This window comes from Lissotriton vulgaris, chromosome 2_1 (genome assembly GCF_964263255.1).
Source record: "Lissotriton vulgaris chromosome 2_1, aLisVul1.2, whole genome shotgun sequence".
In the NCBI taxonomy this organism is placed as follows: domain Eukaryota; kingdom Metazoa; phylum Chordata; class Amphibia; order Caudata; family Salamandridae; genus Lissotriton; species Lissotriton vulgaris.
This window is the reverse complement of record NC_141687.1, coordinates 1,000,625,908-1,000,647,041: the sequence shown is the minus strand read 5'-3', so window position 1 is coordinate 1,000,647,041 and position 21,134 is coordinate 1,000,625,908. Positions and strand designations below refer to the sequence as shown.

Here is a 21,134-nt window from a genome sequence, read left to right as displayed (position 1 = left end):
GATCTGGGCAAGCAGATTTCGGAGGTAGAGTGGGGTGGGATCCTGGAGCGAACCCCGAAAGCATCCAGGAATGTGTGATTTAAATTAATTAATTTCTACATATTGCAAAGAGCGTACCTAACCCCGTCTCGCAGTAGGAGATATTTTGGAACAGACACAGCAGCGTACCCAAGATGTGGAGAGAGGGAGGCACATATAATCCATATGTTTTGGAGCTGCCCCATGCTACAATCCTTCTGGGAAGAGATAAGGCAAGTGGTAAGTGATCTCATTGACAAAGAGCCTCCGTATACCCCAGAGCATTCCCTGCTAGGGTGGTTCCCACACACGGCCAAAAACAAGAAGACTGGGAAGTTTCAGGACCTGGCCTATGTTCTGGCCTAAAGAGAGATAGCCAGGAATTGGACGGTACCAGGAGGGCCGCGCATTGTTTCCAGGAAAAAAGAACTCGAGAAATGGGAGGAAGCAGAAGGTAGACTAATGCTCAGGGAAGCCAGCCGAGGGATAGGTAAAATAGATAGGGCCAGAGTGTTGGAAAACCTAGTAAGTGAACTGATGGCAGATAAGCAGGATAATACTGGGACGGGCTCCCCTCAACCAGCTGCGCTAGAATAGGAGAGCGGATGACATGACCACTTGGATCAGGGACAATAGGCACCGCATCAGACTGAAACCAAAGCTTGACTCACGAAACCCAACAACACCTATGTCCACCTAAGTGCAACTCAAGAGGGGACTGTTTCATCAAAGGTGTGTTAAGATAAGCGCACCAGAGAGTAACAACACTGTGTAATATGTACTACATATAACGTGAATAACATCTATGTATGTTGATGATGTCTTTAAAACCGAATAAAATCCGGTTGTAAAAAAAATAAAGAAGGATTTAAATTGGGAATTTGTTACTTTTCCACTTTCCCACACAGTTGACATGCTTGGCAAATGTTAAGTCTCAGTCAAAGATTACTCCTGAGTTCCTCATTTGTTGGTTGTTTTTGGGGAATATCCCTGGGATAGATACTATGCAATGTAATAATGTCTCTGCAATCGTGTAACCAAAAGCGCTTGTAGTCCTTGGAAACTCAGGAACGAGATATTATTGTTAACTCACTGAATGCCGACTTCCCAGGATTTGCATTTTAAGACGGCTGAGTCAAGGCCTACTCTTTAATGGAGTTAAGGAGTCGGACACTGAAGTACAGTTTCTATTGGGACTGTACACAGTTAATAAGTAAATGTCATGTGGATTGTATTTGCATATAAATAGAGATTCATACACATGACTTCGTGCCAAAGTGCATTAGCAGATGAGCAGCATACTAAATTGTGGGGAGGTGCTTGCCTGAAATAGGGTTTGATTGCATTATAGCCTATCTAGGCTTCATTTTGGTGTTGTACCTCAGTAACCAGAGGCTTGCTTTTATCTTGGTATTTGGGCCTAGACGTCAATCAATCAATCAAAACATTTATAGAGCGCGCTACTCACCAGTGAGGGTCTCAAGGCGCTGGGAGAAGGGGGGGAGCGCTACTGCTCGAAAAGCCAGGTCTTGAGGTGCTTCCTGAAGGAGAGATGGTCCTGGGTGAGTCGTAGGTGGGCCGGAGGGTGTTCCATGTCTTGGCCGCCAGGTAGGTGAAGGATCTTCCTCCGGTGGTGGTTCTGTGGATCCGTGAGACAGTGGCGAGGGCGAGGCTGGCGGAGCGGAGCTGGCGGGTTGGCGTGTAGAACGTGAGGCGGTTGTTGAGGTATTCGGGGCCCAAGTCGTGGAGAGCCTTGTGTGCGTGGGTGAGGAGTCTGAACGTGATCCTTTTGCTGACTAGGAGCCAGTGCAGGTCCCTCAGGTGGGCGGAGATGTGGCTGTGTCTGGGGATGTCCAGGACGAGTCGTGCTGATGCGTTCTGGATGCGCTGCAGTCTTTTCTGTAGTTTGGCAGTGGTCCCAGCGTAGAGGGCGTTCACGTAGTCCAGACGGGTGGTGACGAGGGCCTGGGTGACCGTCTTCCTGGTTTCAGTGGGGATCCAGCGGAAGATCTTACAGAGCATGCGGAGGGTGTTGAAGCAGGAGGAAGTAACGGTGTTGACTTGCCTGGTCATCGTGAGGGAGGAGTCAAGAATGAAGCCCAGGTTGCGTGCGTGGTCTGTGGACTTGGGGGGGGTGCCCAGTGTAGGGGGCCACCAGGAGTCGTCCCAGGTGGAGATGGATGGGCCGAGGATGAGGACTTCTGTCTTGTCTGAGTTCAGTTTCAGATGGCTGAGCCTCATCCAGTCCGCGACGTCTTTCATTCTGTCCTGGAAGCTGGCTTCGGTGGTGGCGGGGTCGTTGGTGAGGGAGAAGATCAGCTGGGTATCATCGGCGTAGGAGATGATGTTGAGGTTGTGCCTGCGTGCGATGGCTGCGAGGGGGCTCATGTAGACATTCAAGAGGGTGGGGCTGAGCGAAGAGCCCTGAGACACGCCGCAGATGATCATGGTGGCTTCTGCGAGGGAAGGCGGGAGACAGACTCTTTGGGTTCTGTCGGAGAGGAAGAAGGTGATCCATTCCAGGGCCTTTCCTTGGATCCTGGTGTGGTGGAGGCGGGTTGTCAGGGTGCGGTGGCAGACCGTGTCGAATGCAGCCGAAAGGTCAAGGAGGATGAGGGCGGCGGTTTCTCCATTGTCAAGCAGGGTCCTAATGTCATCGGTGGCTGCAATGAGGGCGGTCTCGGTGCTGTGGTTCGCTCGGAATCCGGACTGCGATGGATCGAGGGAGCCGTTTGTCTCGAGGAAGGCGGTCAGCTGTTTGTTGACAGTTTTCTTGATGACTTTTGCGGGGAAGGGGAGGAGCGAGATGGGGCTCAAGTTCTTGAGGTCTGTGGGGTCTGTGGTGGTTTTTTTCACGAGGGCGCTGATCTCTGCATGCTTCCAGCTCTCCGGGAAGGTGGCGGATACGAAGGAGTTGTTGATGATGTCCTGGAGTTGGGGTGCGATGATGGAGTCGGCTTTGTTGAAGATGTGGTGTGGGCAGGGATCGGCTGGGGAGCCCGAGTGGATGGTGTTCATCGTGTGGGTGGTGTCTTCCGTGCTGACCGGCGTCCAGGCTCTTAGGGTGGTGGTGGGCAGCGTAGGTTCGGTGGTAGGGTCTGCGATCTGAGCGTCGAAGCTGTTGTGTATGTCGGCGATCTTGCGATGGAAAAAAGTGGCAAGAGAGTTGCAGAGGTCTTGCGATGGCGTGATGTCGTTGTTGCTGGCGTTGGGGTTGGAGAGCTCTTTCACGATGTTGAAGAGTTCCTTGCTGTTGTGGGTGTTGTTGTCCAGTCGTTTTCTGAAGGATGATCTTTTGGCAGTGCGGATCAGCTGGTGGTGTGTGCGGATGACGTTCTTGAGGGCTGTCATGTTTTCCGTTGACTGGTTGTGGCGCCAGGCTTTCTCGAGGGCACGGCAGGATTTCTTGGAGTCTTTGAGATCGTGGGTGAACCATGCAACTTTCTTGCTGTTGGGGTTGCTTGGAGGGTTCTTCAGTGGAGCAAGGGCATTGGCGCAGTCTGTGATCCACTGTGTGAGGTTGCGGGCTGCTTCGTTGGGGTCCGTAGTGTGGGTGGGAGGGTTTTGGCTCAAGGAGGTGGTGAGTTGGTCGCTGGTGATCTTGCTCAAGCATCTTCGGGGGTCTGTTGCGGGCGGTGGTGGGTCGTTGTTTTCCTGAAGTTGAAATGTATGCAGCTGTGGTCGGTCCAGTGAAGCTCGGTGGTGTGGCTGAAGGAGACGTGGTTGCTGGCGGAGAAGACGGGGTCGAGCTTGTGGCCGGCATAGTGGGTGGGGGTGTTGACCAGTTGCTTGAGTCCGAGGTTGGCGAGGTTGTCTAGTAGGGAGGTGGTGTTGCTGTCCTTGTTGTTCTCCAGGTGGAAGTTGAGTTCTCCTAGGAGGATGTAGTCAGAGGATGCGAGAGCGAGTGGGCTTATGAAGTCTTCGATGGCTTCGCTGAAGTGTGAGCGTGGTGCCGGGGTCTGTAGATGAGGGTGCCTCTGAGGGTGGTCTTGGGGTTGGTGTGTATCTGGAAGTGAAGGTGCTCTGCGCCGGTGAGGGTGTCGTTGGTGTTGGTCGTGATGTGGATGGTGTTTCTGTGAGCAATGGCGATGCCTCCTCCGGTTTGGTTGACGCGGTCCCTCCGGATGATTTTGTAGCCGTCCGGGAGGGCTATGGCGATGTAGAGGGCTGAGGTGGCGTTCATCCAGGTTTCCGTGAGGAAGGCGATGTCCGGCGCTGTTTTGTCCAGGAGATCCCAGAGTTCGACGGCGTGTTTCTTGACGGAGCGGGTGTTGAGCAAGATGCACTTGAGGTGAATGCTGTTGGTGGCTGTTCTGGCTGGCGCGGTGCAGGACCGAGTGCAGGTGAAATTGCAGGCGTGGCAGGTGAAGGCTCCGTGGGTGTGTTTCGGGGTGGCTTGGTAGCAGGCTGGCTGTCGGCCGGTGTTGAGTGCGTGGAGGGTGGCGGCATTGTATCTCCGTCGGGTGGGCTGGCTCCGGCGAGGTCCAGGGGGTCTGGCGCTGGGGCGGTCCAGGCGTGGACGGGCATAGACGGGCTTGCCTTTGGCGTGCCTTCGGCGCACCATTGGAGCGCCCGCTGCGCGTACGCGCAGACCCCGCTGCGCGTACGCGCGGACCCCGCCATATATGGCGAGGGGAGCGGGATCAGGAGGGAAGAAGAAGGGGCGGGGCCACAGGGGAGCAGCGGTGGGGAGCGGGGGGGTACAAGAGCGGGAAAAAGCAGGAAAAACAGCCTGGGGAGAGCGGCGAGGGGGCAGCATAGAGAGCAGAGGCACAGGGAGAAGTAGCAGGCTGAAAAACCAAGAACAGAGGCCCAGGCAGAGAGGGGCACTGAGCAGAGGGAAGCACAGGGTCCTACGGCAGCAGGAGTGGCGGCGAAAATCGCGGCAGCAGCAGCGGAGAAATCAGGGCACACGGGGGCCGTGCAGTGAGTGGGGTGACCGGGTCAAGGGTCACAGCTCACTGCCGCGTGGACCCCGCCATATATGGCCAAGTGGGAGGGAGGAGCAGCTGGGAGGCGGGAGCGGGGCGGCGAATGGGGAGCGGGATAAGAAGGGAAGAAAAAGGGGGCGGGCCGCAGGGGAGCAGCAGCGGGGACCGCGGGGGGACAAGAGCGGGAAAAAGCAGGAAAAACAGCCTGGGGAGAGCGGCGAGGGGGCAGCCTAGAGAGCAGAGGCACGGGGAGAAGTAGCAGACAGAAAAACCAAGAGCAGAGGCCCAGGCAGAGAGGGGCACTGAGCAGGGGGAGGCACAGGGACCTACGGCAGCAGGAGTGGCGGCGAAAATTGCGGCAGCAGCATCAGAGAAATCAGGGCACATGGGGGCCGTGCGGGGAGTGGGGTGACCGGGTCAAGGGTCACCCCCCGTATGATGACAGTACGGGCAGTGAGAGTTAGAATGTGTGTAGTTTACAATTCATTGTTGTGCCGAAAGGAGCAGGTCTCTCTGGGCTCTATCTATGAATGAAAGCGTTATATGACTTTTTAAACCCGTTAAGACTTTGATTCATAATTAAAGGTTCACTATGTAGTACATATGTCTTTCTTTTTATGTCCAGCATGAGTAACATAGACAATCTAGCTCTCCCAGGCATGCACAGGGGTCCTTGCCTGAATTACCACTATAGAGAATCAGAGCAAGGCATAATTGCAATGTGGCACAGGGTCATGACCGGGTCTGAAGCGCAAAGTCAGCTGGTTCTGTGAGGAAGCTTTGTAATTTTCTTACTGGCTTTCATTGGATTTGCAGTTGGTTCCTACTGGCTGACGAGATTTGTCCCACTCTCCTTCTTCCACAATAGGTTATTTCAGGAGCACTTCTTAAATCAATGCACTCAAGAGGAATGGGTGAGTACTGCCTCTTGGGCGATGTGATCCTTGAGGTGCCATGTGGGCCTAGTGGGAACACTGCAGTAGTTGGCATATGAGCAGGATGATGGCAACAAGGAGAGGAAAATAAACTTTAGCAAGGTTAGCTGCACAGTGGATGATGTCTTACGTGTCTTTAGCTCTTTCTTTGCATTCATGGCGTCAGGTATAGGTGGTCTTACATTCCCTTTGAAAATACCAGTTAGAACTCTTCTCTAAGTGGAGGTTCCTTGTAGAATGGCTGGACAAGTTACAGTCTCCAGCTCGGCAGTACCCTACACATACATCCATGGTCTTCACAGCAGCACTCATCTTTGATTCTTTGAGTTGGTGAAGCATGTTCTCAGAACAAAAGGAGGTCTGCCCCATGACTTTTCCAGTTCATAGCAATGCAAAGGGTTCCTGTGATATCAAGTGTGTGGTGTAAGTGGCAAGCAGCCTAGAGCTTTTAACTAGAATAGCTCAGAAACAATTGATGGGGTGAAAGCTCTATTCACAATACACAACTACCTCTCAAGTCCTGAATCAGAAAGCGTGCACTAGCATACTAGAAATTACCAGTATTTCATGGACTCAAATTGACAACAATGTAATATATAATTCAGTGGCTTCATCAAAATTACAACATAACACATTTTATCAAATCATGATTGTTATGATATAACATTTATGCCATTTGAAAAGGATATGAATGAACCAAAACTTTAATAGCTACTCTTCTGAGAGGATTGAAAGGAGTTAACATATACAAGGCAGAAGTGGCACTGAAGCGGAAGATTGCCTTCCCTCTGTTCAATACTATAAAAGTCTGCAAAAGAAAAAGAAAATGAACATTTGTTAACATTTTAGCATGGCTACCAATGTCAAGTGCACATTCTTTATCTCTTCTGTGGAGGAAAAATAATTACAAATTACGAGGTCATGCCCACATTTTTTGATACTCATCCACAATTTGGCATTTAGCTATTAGATAGAACATTACCAATGCAAAACCCTATCACAAAAGAGTCTTGGCACTGGCAACTTTAAATTAATGGCGCGTTCGGCTTCAGAGTTTCATTAAGACATGGCTACTCTTTGAGCACATTATTGAAAAATGTTCATAAAAATGAATGCTGAGGAAGCATTTGGTAATGTCTGTCCTCTGACAAGTGCATATTCAACTGTGGCATTACAGTCAATTCTGACCAGGATGTCCTCACCAAGGGCAGATGTGTGCTTGTCATCCATAGTGGAGAAGCGTGGCTCAATGGTTAGAGCGGCAGACCCTGATGCAGAGGTCTGGCCTGGGACCAGAATTCAATTCCTGCCTCGGCGGCTCTAGGACTCAATCTCCCCGGACCTGATAATTCTCGCCTTGGTGCCTAGTCTAATCATGGGTCCCACTCTGTGACTCTGGGCAATAGCTTGCTTAATCTCCACAATTGCCCCAGCAGCGCTTGGATGCCTGGCTTCACCTTGGGGGTGCCCAGGACTGGACATCTCACAGGAAAGCCAGGAAGGGTTATACAGCGCTATGAGACCTCAGGGTAGAAGTGCGCTATATAAATACATACACATTCACATATTGCACTACTGCAGCTGACCTGGTGAAGCTATGCCTTGGCCATTAATCATGTCATGGGCCTGATTCACAAAGGTAAATTTACACTTCTGTGTGACTTTATGGTTTTTTTTTTGGTACTCACAAACTACGAGTTAATAGTAAGTTTAAGACTGCGGATCATCTTATTTGTTTTGGTCTGTGAAGGATATGCGAACCCACATGTGATAAACAAGAGTTGCCTTTGAAACACAGTATGACCTCACAATAACTTCAAGTTACTAATGTGACCTTCCTGACTGAGAAAAACAACACTTGCCTAATGTAGCCGTAGTGGCAGGGCCGGCTTTAAGGCAGTGCGACCGGTGCGGCCACAATGGGTGCTGGCCTATGGAAGGAGAGCTGACCTTGGGGGAGGGCGCTGTGTTTAGCAATAACATGATTGGAGAGATAAGGGGCACTTTTGCTAGGTGGTAGTGAGAGAATACGAGGAATTGGTGTGGGGGCACCAAAAATTATAGTCACACTGGGCACCACCAGCGCTAAAGTCGACCCTGCGTAGTGGCACCACTTAAGAGAAAGTGTTCTAAATTCTAATTTAATAACAACATATCCTACCATTAATAGATAACCTTTTTTCAGATTGCACAAACAAATGTAGCTGGTTTACTGCCACAGTAGAATAATCCTTGGTAGGTTGGGATTCAGTGACAGGAAAGTGAGCATGGCTAATGGAATTTTAGTTAAGTATGCTGAAAATGTACATGCAACTGAAATGAGCAAAACACTCAGGCAGTTTAAAGCAAAAGCAGACTGAGGTCTGAGTAGAAAATCCTTGGTAATCCTGGTAGAGCTAGTAACTAGAGTAACCACACAATGCAGCCAAAGCAAAAGATTCTTTGGACCCCGCGAGCACTGCTAAATGACTTTATCACTAATATGAAAACAGGATAAACAAGGTGTGCACGATACACAATTACAGTTTAGTGGAGAAGTGTGGCTCACGGTGTAGAGCAGGCAGACCCGGAAGATGAGGTCAGACCCGGGACCAGGGTTCAATTCCTGACGCGGCAGGGTCTTGAGCTCAAATGTCCACGGACTCGATAATTCTCGCTTCGGTGCCTGCTCTAATCATGGGTTCTCACTCTGCAACTCTGGGCATTAAGCTTGCTTAATCTCCGCAACGGCCCCCCTGCGGCGGGATGCCTGGCTTTCACCTTGGGGATGCCCTGTAGGGGCTATCTCACAGGGAAAGCCAGGACGGGTTCCCAAGGCAAGCGCCGGGAAACCTCCGGGTAGCTGTGCGCTCAATAAATGCAATAATAATAATAATAATAATAATAACTAGAGTAACCAGCCACACAGGGATTACACGTTGTGTGACAACTCTGCAGACCTTTTGCGATTCATATAGACGCTTCGTCTGATGAAAGCAATCAAATTGAAAAACCAGTGAAAAAAGGTGACTGGCCATGAGAATCAGAATAAGAATTACCAATTTTTCTGGTAATTCCTCATTTCTGCATCCTACTTTCAATCCCTTTTACTCCGCCTGCATCTCCCAAAAATAATAATGCCCTGGTATCAGTCACTCCAGGGATTGTAGGAGGGACATATTTATTAGGATTAGTATCAGGGCACTCATAAAGAGGTATTGAATGTTTAACATTCATTTCATTTTTAGGTTCAATGAAAAGCAATTTCTCCATTCCTGTCTTACTTTCAGTACAAGTAACTAATTCACTTTACCACAAATCCATTGTCATTAAGTGCCAGATTTATGACAGTAAAACTTTTCTGCTTTTAATATGCAATTCCGCAAACAACCAATCCCTGAGGATCTCGCCACCTTTGAAACTGCATGTCTACTCATGCATTAAACTATTCATGAAAGGTGAACAGCCTACACATATTTGTTTGGGTAAATTGGACTAGAAACTGTTGCTAACTTGGCCTATTGCGTTCACTAGAAAACAATTAGCATTCACTAGAAACAAAGGTTGAACTGCCCAATTTAATAACTCCTACTCGTTATATTGTATTGCAGCACTGCATAACAGCATTTATATAGAGATTTTACACCGGTGTGGGGCACAGAAATACTTACCTACAGGCGTAGCAAGCTATACCGTGGAGGGTGTTTGGTTGAAAGGGTGTTTTTGTTGTTGTTTTGTTATCATATATGGAAGGTGTTTCATATTGTGAATAAGGACAACCAACGTGCGGTTCTCGTGTTATTGGACAAAGGGCTTAGCAGTGTGGTGGATGATGAGGTGTGAAAGGAAGAAGTGCTGTGTTACGGTTTTGGGTGTGCTTGCAGCTTCGAACAGCTCTGCAGGAACCTTATGGCATTTCCTATGCTTTTAATCTGCTTAGGCGGTTACTGTACTGGGTGGTTCAATGTGAGATTGTATGCCTAGTAGTGGTCCAGATCTGGCATGGTTGGAAAGAGAAAGATGTACTTTAACATTTACACCCACCCATATCTGCATGTATTTCGTTTTGACATTATATTCCTATGTTTACACAATAGCAAGCGGCCCCTAGTATCTGGAAGTAAGTAAAGCCTAATTTAAAAAAAATACGGAATGCTTAAACACTGATATAATTATGCAAACGGTACTCATTTGCCTTAAGTGTCTAAGGTCTAACTTCAAAAGTATACCAGATGCACATGTAAGTAATCTATCCAACTGACAAATGAGTTCCATTCTTGGAGCACCTACTTGAAATCATTTGAGGTGATTTAATTATCTAAATAGTTTTCTACATATAAATAAAGAACACAGAGTTCACATTATTATCAGTTCACCCAATGTCAATTTAAACAAAAAAAGCAAAGACATAAGTTGTTTTCAAAGTTATTTGATCACTCTGTCGACCACGAGCTAATCTAAATGTCATCACTTTCTTTATTATCGCCATGTCAGACTATCACTGACACCAACCCCTTTGCTCCAGCTTCAGAAATCTACAGTCAAAAGACAAAGATGTTACACTTCTATCAATGACTCCATATTGCCAGCACATACATTAGTCATGGGATAAGCACTGTTCATCTCCTCCCACGCCCAGTACCATGGGCTAGCAGAAGCTTGATGGGCTTGCATTTGAAAGGTGATGCACGCACCTTCCAATCAACTGCTTACTGTATCATTTCGGAAAAAAGTCTCATATCGTCGAAAGTAAAAAAAAAAAAAGTGATCTCTGGAGTTTATTAAATAGTTGAGTTCTCCCTGCCAAGGGTATTCAAAACCCAACAGCGTGGGTCAGAAAGCCACTGAAGGATCCTCCAATCGTCATGTTATGTTATGTTATAAAGAATTTTATAACGCGCTCTGTTACTAGCAAGTATCCTGGCGCGAAGGGAAATGTAAACAAAACAGGTGATGGACAGAATGTGGATCAATGTCACACATTCACCCCAGTCCAAGGATCTGGGCCCAAATCCATCGTTTTTTTGCACTCCACACCACCCTGGGTTAGACAATGACGATATGCAAATCAGCTCTGACCCTGTGCCCCATGGGAACAGTCCAGTCCGAACTACAAAAGCCATGTCCTTCCCAGAACGGAATCAAGCATCCGAGGACCGGACCGGTTTCGAGGTAACACCTCTCATCAGACCGGCTAGCTAGACTCCAGTGGTGTGGAGTGCCTGGGACCCACGTCTGAGCATCCCCAGCGCACTTATGGCGGCAATTGCAAACAAAACAGGTGATGGACAGAATGTGGATCAATGTCACACATTCACCCCAGTCCAAGGATCTGGGCCCAAATCCATCGTTTTTTTGCACTCCACACCACCCTGGGTTAGACAATGACGATATGCAAATCAGCTCTGACCCTGTGCCCCATGGGAACAGTCCAGTCCGAACTACAAAAGCCATGTCCTTCCCAGAACGGAATCAAGCATCCGAGGACCGGACCGGTTTCGAGGTAACACCTCTCATCAGCCCGGCTAGCTAGACTCCAGTGGTGTGGAGTGCCTGGGACCCACGTCTGAGCATCCCCAGCGCACTTATGGCGGCAATTGCAAACAAAACAGGTGATGGACAGAATGTGGATCAATGTCACACATTCACCCCAGTCCAAGGATCTGGGCCCAAATCCATCGTTTTTTTGCACTCCACGCGAAGGGAAATGTGGCATGAGCAGCGAGGAGGGGATGGCAATTTACATGTTCACATTAAACAGATAGGTTTTAAGCCCTGTCTTGAAGCTGGAGATGGTCTGGGCTGCCCGAAGGTGGGGGGGAGTGCGTTCCAGGCTCTAGCGGTCCTGACCGAAATAGACTGGCTCCCCAGCCTGGTGTTCTTAAATCCGGGCACAACCATTTTACACTGATTAGCAGAACAAAGGCAGCGGTTGGGGACGTACAAAGAGAACCGTTTCCTCAGGTATACAGGCTCAAGCTGATGGATAGCTCGGAAAGAAAGAACCAGTCCTTTAAACATGATCCGTTGTGCAACCGGAAGCCAGTGGAGGCTGCGCAGGTGAGGGCGGGCGCTCGACCTCCTAGGCAGATTGAACAGGAGTCTCGCAGCCGCGTTTTGAATCACCTGAAGACGTTGGATCAAGTAAGAAGGTAGACCGCTTAACAGGGCATTCGCATAATCAAGCCTGGAGAGAATAAGAGCGCGCGACACAGTCTCTTTGGCCTCTCACAGGAGGAAGGGGAAAAACCTGCGCAAGGCTTTAAGAGTACCGAAACACACGCCCGTAAGCCTTTTAATGTGGTCCTCAAACTTCAGGTCGCTCCCAAACCAGACCCCCAGGTTCTTAGCTGGGCCACCCATAGATTTGGGGCAAGGCATGTCTGGTGGCCATAGAAGGTCTCTAAAGTTATCAGGAAAGGATCCATAAAAAAGGACCTCGGACTTGTCTTCATTGCACTTAAGCTGAGCAAGTGCTAACCAACAAAAGACAGATGAAAGACAATGCTGTACCGCCAAAGTATCCAAGTTGTCCCCTGGCCAAGTGAACAAGAGTTGGGTGTCATCGGCGTAGGACATTATTTTAGCCCCCAACTGTTCAGCCAAATAAATCAAAGGAGTCAAATAAACATTAAAAAGCAAGGGGCTAAGCGTAGACCCCTGTGGGACTCCCGTAGTGAGTTTCCTAGGGAGAGAGGCATGAGGAGGCTACCACCAGACCTGTTGCGTCCTATTGTTCAGAAAAGATGTCAGCCAGTCAAGAGCCCGTCCGGAAATGCCAATAGCAGCTAGTCTGGTGAGGAGAAGCCCATGAGGCACCGTATCGAAGGCGGCAGAGAGGTCTAGTAAAATCAGAACCGCTCTGCCACCTCCGTCCAGACACTCCCGAATTCCCTCAGACACCTCCACCAGCGCCGTTTCAGTGCTATAGGCAGCCCGATAACCCGATTGAACAGGGTGCAGTACAAGAGATGACTCAATAAAGTGATCTAATTGGTGAAATGCAATCTTTTCGCAAACTTTAGCCAGTGCCCGCAGCAAAGATATAGGCCGGTAGCTTGATGGAACGGCAAGATCCAGCCCGGCCTTTTTTAGTAGCGGCAGGAGTTTAGTCTGCTTCCAGCAAGAGGGGACAGTCGCCAAGGAAAAAGAGAGGTTGACAATCTGAGTGACCTCACTACACACTCTATCCGCCACCCCCCAAGCACCCTGGCAGGACACGGGTCAGTGGGAGACCCCGACTTCAGGGCCTTGAGTACTGCAAGGATGTCTGATTCAGTGGAGGGAGAAAAGGCAACAAACTGATTAACAGGCTCCGACACGGGTAAAGTTGGCAATGCAGGTAAGGTCTTATGGCTATCACAGACAACACGCAAATCCTCTTGAATCGTATCCTTTTTAATGTGGTATAACAAAGCGTTTCCATAACTCTGGCAAAATGGCAACTTAGAGCCAACGTAAGATATAAATGAAAGCTCCCCTTAACTTATTTTGGATACTGACTGGCCGACAAAAAAAGTAGTGTCTGTCGTTAAAAAAAATATATATATATATATATCTACCACTAACAAAATAAAGTTAACACACCCCAACCAGCATCTCCCCTTCCATCTTTGGTAATCTCGGGCACATTTCAAGCCCTCAAATGCCCTGTGCCACAGACAGACAAACGTTACACTGTTACTTTATGTGAAGCAGCCCATGACAAAACAACAAAACACACAGATATTGAAACGTCACGCATCTCTTCAGAGCATACTAAAACGATTAATTTATTCTGCCACTGCCGGAGGAGTCTTTACCTTATATAAAAAGTCCTTAGATTTTGATATGTGTTAGAAAGCAAAATAAACAAGCAGGGTATGCCAGTTTCACGTCAGGCCAGCGGGGTTGGGTCAGAGCTAGATCCATATCAAGTAGGGCCTGCTGGGACACTCCCAGCCTCAAGGTAGTGTAGCTTCGGAAAAGCTAGTTGCCCCTCAGTTTGCCAGGGTGGTGACAGAGCCATAGTACCAGGTCAGTGTGCCTGGGTCTAAGCGAGTCACAAGTGGTTCTGGAGCACGAATGTCCGCGGCAGGCTCGCGTTGTGCTGCAGAATCTACAGCAAGTCATGACCGATGAGTGACAGAGTGGTACCACATGCCAGTTCTGTGGACTGTGGGGCTAGAGCAGAGCTAATCATATGGCAGGGTGGCACGCTGGGCGGCTGGAGCATAGCTACTTAAGTGCCATGACAACGGGGCTGGGTCAGAATCACTCACCTGGAAGGTCAGTAGCTCTCTGGCCAAGTCGATAACTAGATGAGCGATTAAGGATAGTGAAGAGATAGTCTCATTCCAGTCAAAGCCCAATGTGATCAATAAACTTCCCTGAACCTTTGGAACCAGTGCGTATTCTCTGCAAGATCCAGCTAAAGTACCTAACTCCTTTTAATTCCAGTGCTAGATTGTGGTATATCAGCTGCAAAGATATTGTTTCAATTAGCTTTGTTATACCCAGTGCCAGGTTCTTCCAAACATGCGCCCACAACAGACGAGGAATAATTAAATAATTTATCATTATTTTGAAATCCCCTTGGAAAAACGCTCAACGGAAGAGAACGAATCCTTGGATATGCACGATATGTGTGAGTCATTTCTTCTGGCATTGTTTAAACTGGGAGGTGTACGCATGAGAATATATAATAAAGAGCAACTGACAGCATGCCTTGAAAAAATTGATACAGTACATCAAGCTCCTCTCCTGCTTATGTTCCAGCAAGTCTCCTTGCCAACTTGTCCTCTGCCCCCTCTCCACATTACATTATTTTACTTCAATGTTTGGTGTAAACTGTGTATCTGACTCATGTAGATTTGGGTTTGAGCAATCGTGTTTTGGCGATTCTTTATGTTGTATTGCATTTCACAGTGCACCACTACTCTTTAGCACTTTATTGTCATTTTAATGCATTTATATAGCGCTTACTACCCCTGACGAGATGGGAAAGCGATTTTCGGTGCATAGCACGCTACGACGGGACCCAAAAAGGATTAGTGGTGATTTAGTATAGGGAGATATGGGATTAGTTTGAGCGGGGGCATGTGTGTCAGATAGTTAAATTGAAAAGGGATAGTGGGGTGGGAAGGAAGAGGGAAGGGTTTGCAATTATATTGCACTTGCTACCCCTGACAAGGCATTGAAGGTCTTTTCAGAGAGTAGCGTGTTACTCCAGAACTCTAAAAGGATTAGTGCTGAATTAGGATAGGGAAATATGAAATTAATTTCTGCGTACGACATGTGAGTCTGTTAGTACGATTGAAAAGAATAGTGGAGGTATAGAAGAGGGAAGAGTCTAGAAAGCGTTTAATTGGCAGATCATAGCAGTAGCAGGAGGTTTGGGATGATTAAAGGGGAGGTGGAGGGGGAAGAGTCAGAGAGAAGGGCTGAGAAAGGCTTTTTGGGGAGCTCTGAATAGTAGGGGGGTTTTAGATGGTGCAAGGAGGGGTAGTTGAGGGAAGAGGTTACTATGGGGATCATACTAGTAGAATGGAGTTTGGGATAAGTCAGAGAGGGTGGGTGAAGGATATATTGAGAAAGGAATAGAATGAGAAATAGGGTAGTGCATTGGAGAAAGTAGTAGAGTGAAGTTTGGGATGAGTCAGAGTGCCGAGGTAGAGGATATATTGAGAGAGGTATAGAATGAGCTATAGGGTAGCACACTGGAGATGCTGAATTAGGAGTACAGTTATAAATATAAAGATACATAAGTACATGGAAGGTGTATATATATAAGGAAGGCAATATATCAAGATTTAATTTGCGTTTAGTAAACTCAGAATTTCAGGTATTGCTGTACTTAAAGCTTATTTATTTGTTCCTATAAAATGTATAAGGTTTTTAAAATGTAATAGTAAAGTAATTGTAGATAAATATGTATGCTAACATTTTTCCTATTCATGCAGTTACCTACATGCAAGTTAAGCATAGAATAATATAACCATAAGCAATATGTACATTTGTTTAGCAGAACTAACAAATATCTCTATATTTATAAACATAATTATGCACATTTATACAAGGGAATACACTAATAATAATAATAATAATAATAATAATAATAATAATTCATTTATAGAGCGCCTAACTACCTCTTCCGGTGCGTCCCCGCGCTTAGAAGCAGTTTCCATTAGAGAGGAAAGGAGAACCGACTAAAGCTGATAGAGCCATGTTTTCAGGCCTCTACAAAAGGTGGGCTCAGATTTCTCAGCGGACAGCAGAGGTGGGAGTGTGTTCCAGTTTTTGTCCGCAAGGAAGCCAAATGAGCGTGCTCCCACTCTTGCCTTTTTTATCTTAGGTATTTTAAGCAGGTGAGCTCCTGTTGATCTGAGTTGTCGACTGGGATTGTAAGGGGTTACAAAATCATGAAAATAACTGGCACCGTTCCTCTGTATGCTCCGGTGACAGAAGCCCATGGCCTTGAAAAGGATTCTCTTTCCAATTGGCAGCCAGTGAAGGGAATCAAGAGCTTTCATAATTGAGGCAAGCCTCTGTAAATTAAGAACAAGGTGTGCCGCCGCATTCTGAATTTGTTGGGGGCAGCATTTTTTGGTGCACCCAGGTATAGGACATTCCTGTAGTCCAGTTGCAAGGTCGCCAAGGTGTGAACTATAGTTTTCCTTGCTGATACAGGAAGAATGTCTACGTTTTTTTTTAGCATCTTGAGGATGCCAAAGCATTTCCCTACTACCTTTCTAGTGTGGGACTCGAAAAAAAGTTTTGGATCGAGCCACACTCCCAAATTCTTTACCTCTGTTTTAGGCGTGGGGACAGACCCCAGCCTCTGGGGCCATCAGGCCGAGCCCCAAATAGAGGGGGATTTCGACATTGATCATGACCGCCGTCTTACCGGGAAGCTACGTTCCTCTAAAAAGGACCACATCCACTTTAGTGCTACCCCGTCCAGTCCGCACACCTTGAGACGCTGAAGTAGTAATTTTTGGGACAACGTATCGAAGGCGGCACTTGGGTCCAGCAGGACCAGGGCCACGGTCTGACCGGCGTCCACCAGTATCCGTATAGACTCTGTTGCAAAGAGGAGTGCTGACTCAGTTGAAAAAGATGCTCTAAAACCTGATTGAGTTGAATGAAAAAGAGTGTGTAAGTTGATGTGTGCCACTAATTGTTTATTCACAACCTTCTCTGCGATTTTAGAGATGTAGGGGAGTAGAGAAATGGGACGGAGATTGTCCAACAGCTCGGGATCCGCTGAGGGTTTTTTTATTTTTTTTTAGAGAAATGACAATCGCTAGCTTCCATGACCTAGGATAGTATCAGTTCTATGCCCTCCCTTATTCTACTTGGTGCCGCTGGATCGGCGGGGGAGACAGATTTAATTTTTAAGGCCACTTCCTTGAGCTCTATCATGGAGAGAGAACGGAATTCCTTCAGGGGCATGAACCCCAGCTCAATAGGTTTCTCTTCTTGTCTGATAGGGCCATTACGGGCATCCTCCGAGAAGAACTTGTATATACTGGATATTTTCTGAAGGAAGAAATCGGCAATCAGAATGCACCGCTCCTAAGGACTTAAAGGAGCAATCAATGTCCTCTCAAGAGATAAGAGCTCTTTAATGGTAGCAAACAGTTTCTTGGATGAGTTTTCTGCCACATCTATTTTCTATAATACACTGAGCGCCTCTTTTTTAGTAGTGAATGCTACTTGTTTTGTGCTATCTTATAAGCTTCCTTCGTTTCTTTCGAGAAGGCTACCCTCCATTTACGTTCTAGGCACTTACAATTCTCAGCTCTTCTTTGTACCAGGGCGCTGATTTAGACCCTGTCTTCTGGGTCTTAGTAATCCGGGGGGCTGACTCATCAAGTGCAACCATGATCAACTTCTCTCTAAGCGTTGCCCAAATTAATGTTATTATTAGTAGAGGTGGATTTTTCTGAAGTGCCGATGGAAAAACTCTCACAGTTAAACCTCAACCATTTTCTACGCGGAAGGGTTGAGTCACTTTTTTCCTTAAGTCGTGGTTTAGGTGGGGGATATGCAAAACTATAAGGTGGTGATTGGACCATGGGATGGGGGTCGTTGGCTCAACCACCAGGTCCGGATGATTCGAGAAAATGGGGTCCAACAAATGGCCCGAACAGTGTGTTGGTGCCATAGATTTAAGTTCTAATTGTAAACTGGCCAATTCTTTGTGTAAGGCTTGCGCCTCAGTCTTCAGGTGATCCTCCATGTGAAGGTTTAGGTCACCCAGAATCAAAAAGTCAGTGTACTGCAGGGCAAGTTGCGTGGTCAATTCCACAAGATTTATTGTGAAAGCAGTAGGCAGACCCGGTGGGCGATAGATTAAGAGACTGTTCATGTTAGAGTCATTTGCTCTCTTCCGGGTGAAATGAGCCGCACCAGCACTTTCTATTTGGATTTTGTCCAAAGTGCAGTTAAGATACAGCCGAAAAATGATAGCTATTCCTCCTCCGCGCCTAAGAGGGCGAGCTTGTCTAAGCATGCAATAGTTATTGGGGAGTGCTTCTAGTATGCCGGGGCGGAGTCATCATTTAGCCAGGTTTCAGTGAGGAGCATAGTGGCAGGCTGATTGTCAGTGAGGAAATCATACATTTCTATTTAATGCTTAGCGAGGGGCCTACAGTTAACAAGGGCCAACTTCATATTGCCTTGCTGAATTTTCAATTTACCTGGGTTAGGGGCAAAGGGGTACCTGGTACAATGTGGGCTCTCCTCACTTACCCACAGTGAGTGGTAGCAAGACCCAGCCAGAGGCCTCTCTTGTACCCTTAATGCATTCCCTTAATATTGTAGGGGCTTGTCGGTCTGCAAACGGGCATGGTGGGTGGCCCCTGGCCCCATCCGGACGTGGACAAGCACAGACGGGCTTGCCTTTGGGGCACCTGCTGCGCGCGTCTGCTGTGCATCCGCTCACACATGCCACCTAAATACTATGGCTGTATCTAGATACACATATATAATCCACATAACTGCACATACACAGGGATATGCTGAACATTTCTGTTTGAGAATGGTTTTTATGTCAGGAAGAGCCAACTCTTGAGTAGTCTTCTGAAGATCAGATAATTATCCATGGACCTTATTTTTAGGGGCAAAGAGTGCCATAGTTTGGCTGCTTGGACAGAGAAAGATGTGCCACCTATGTTTTTTTCTAGTATGGTAGTATTTTGAGGCAAGATGCCAATCTAGAGCAGAGGTTCATTTGTTGAATGCATTTGGTGATTTTATTCCTGATGAAGAGTGGCCCTGTTGCATGTTTTGCTTTATGGGTAATACAAAGCAGCTGCAATGTGAGTCTTCCGGTAACCAATTTAGAGCCTTCAGGTAGCGAAGATGTGGGCTTTTGGCTTTACATGTCAGAGTAGTCTTGCAGCGAAGTTTTAAATCAGTTGCAGTCTTTTAATAGTTGTTAAAGATGATCCATGGTAGAGGCTACGTGAATAATTGAGTTTAGACAGAACAATAGAGATAGTAGCTTTGACCTTGTCTGCAAATCCCAGGTGGGGGAAGATGTATCGCAGAGTATTTATGGTAATGAAGCCTGAACTTGCTAGTTTGTCCACTTGGGCATTCATTGATCACTTGAAGTCCATGGAAATCCTGAGGTTTCTTACCTTCTTAGATACTTTAGACAGTGTTCCCAGACCATCAGTCCAGGCGGCGAGTGGATCATAATTTTTCTAATTGCTACATGTGAGTATTTCCATTTTGGAAGCATTCAATTTGAAATGGCTTCATGTCATCCACTGATCAATGGCTCTGAGGCAGCTAACAAATCTGTGAGTTTCTAATGTCTTTGGGGCATTCCAGTTTTAGGAGTTTTCCTGTGTCACCTGCATACTTACAGCATATGAGGAGAAAGTAATTGATCAGTGTCGGTAATGATCTAATGTAGATGTCATAGTCATAGTCATAGTCATCTAATGTAGATGTTGAAAAGCATAAGTGAGATGATGGAGCCTTGAGGAAACCCTGCTTTACTGAAGTACATTTTGGATGACAGAGGGGAGATACAGATGACATTTGTTCTGTTTCGAACGTAGGATATGCACCAGTCAAGAGCAGTCCCCTCTATGCTTCGTAGAGCCTCGTTATCAGTGTCATGGTCAACTGTGTCAAAGGGAGCTGAGAGTTCCAAGAGAAGTAGTGCAGCAACCTTGTTCTGCTCTACTGTTTTCTTAAGGGCATCCCAGATGGCAATGAGGGCAGATTCTGAGCCTCTTCCTGGACAGAAACCTGTTTGGAAGTCTGAAAGCATGGAATTATCTTCAATGAATTGTGATATCTGGGCGAATGCTGCTCTTTCTACCACTTTGCCCAGGAAAGATCCATTTGTAATTGGTTTGTAGTTGTCGGGATTGAGCGGGTCCAGATTTGTATTCTTTAATAATGGGTGTATGTATGACTTTTTAAGGTCTTCTAGAAATATTCCAGTAGTTCAGGAATTGTTGATGATTCTTCAGACTGGTGTGGCAGCAGAGGTAGTTAGAAGAATTTCCTTGAGTGTTTGTGGTGGTCACAGGTCAGAAGGGCTTCTGGCAGGCCTAATTGCTTTGACCAGATCCATAAAAGAATTGTGTGGTATTTGTTGGAAGGAATGCAAAGGTTGGATTAGCCTACTCTTGGAGTGATTTTCTGGAACAGGGTTGGTGCTGGTGGTCTCCCCTTGTTTTTAAGAGGAGTCCAACATGTCTGCTTTGGTTGTGTAATGAATTGCCAGTTTGTCTGTGAATTTTTGAGTAATTCGATGAGCTCTTTCAAAGCAATTTGGTTTTTGAAATTCAGAGAGACTTTTATAGAATTCTTTATTTGCACATTTAGCCTTTTTGAATTCTGTATGAATAGTATATATATATATATTTTTTTTTATTGCTGCCTTGTATAATCTGTTACGTTTCTGTAGGTGAAGTTTGTTTTGATCCAGGTGCATTGCAGCTTTCTATTTGCTGTGTTATCTCTTTTAGTTCTTTTTCTTCAAGGTGCCTGTTTTCTTTTGTTCTGTTTTATTGTGGTAATAGGATATCAAAAGCTTCCTGTTGCCACTCATACACTTTTTTTCACAATTTATTGTGCCTAGATCTGTATTGGATGTTAGTTGCGTTTCTAAGTATTCAAAATTGAGTTTGTTCCACGGTCGATAGGTGGATGGTAAGGTGGGTTTAGACGTGTTGCTTTATGTTGTTTTATGTTGGAAAACAAGCAAATGGTAGTCTGACCTTGTGACTTGAGTAATTGTTTGAAAGGTAAGTAGTTCTGG

General features: G+C 46.8%; 1 protein-coding gene across 1 annotated transcript in view; it reads right to left on the bottom strand.

The window, feature by feature from the left end:
* The window catches only part of LOC147731529 (sodium channel protein type 2 subunit alpha-like), an 860,436-nt gene that overhangs the window by 649,565 nt on the left and 189,737 nt on the right, over positions 1 to 21,134 (bottom strand). The window contains exon 3 of the mRNA XM_086956593.1: positions 6,574 to 6,692. Coding sequence (XP_086812719.1) covers positions 6,574 to 6,692 — 119 coding nt within the window. The remainder of the gene's footprint in view (positions 1 to 6,573; positions 6,693 to 21,134) is intronic.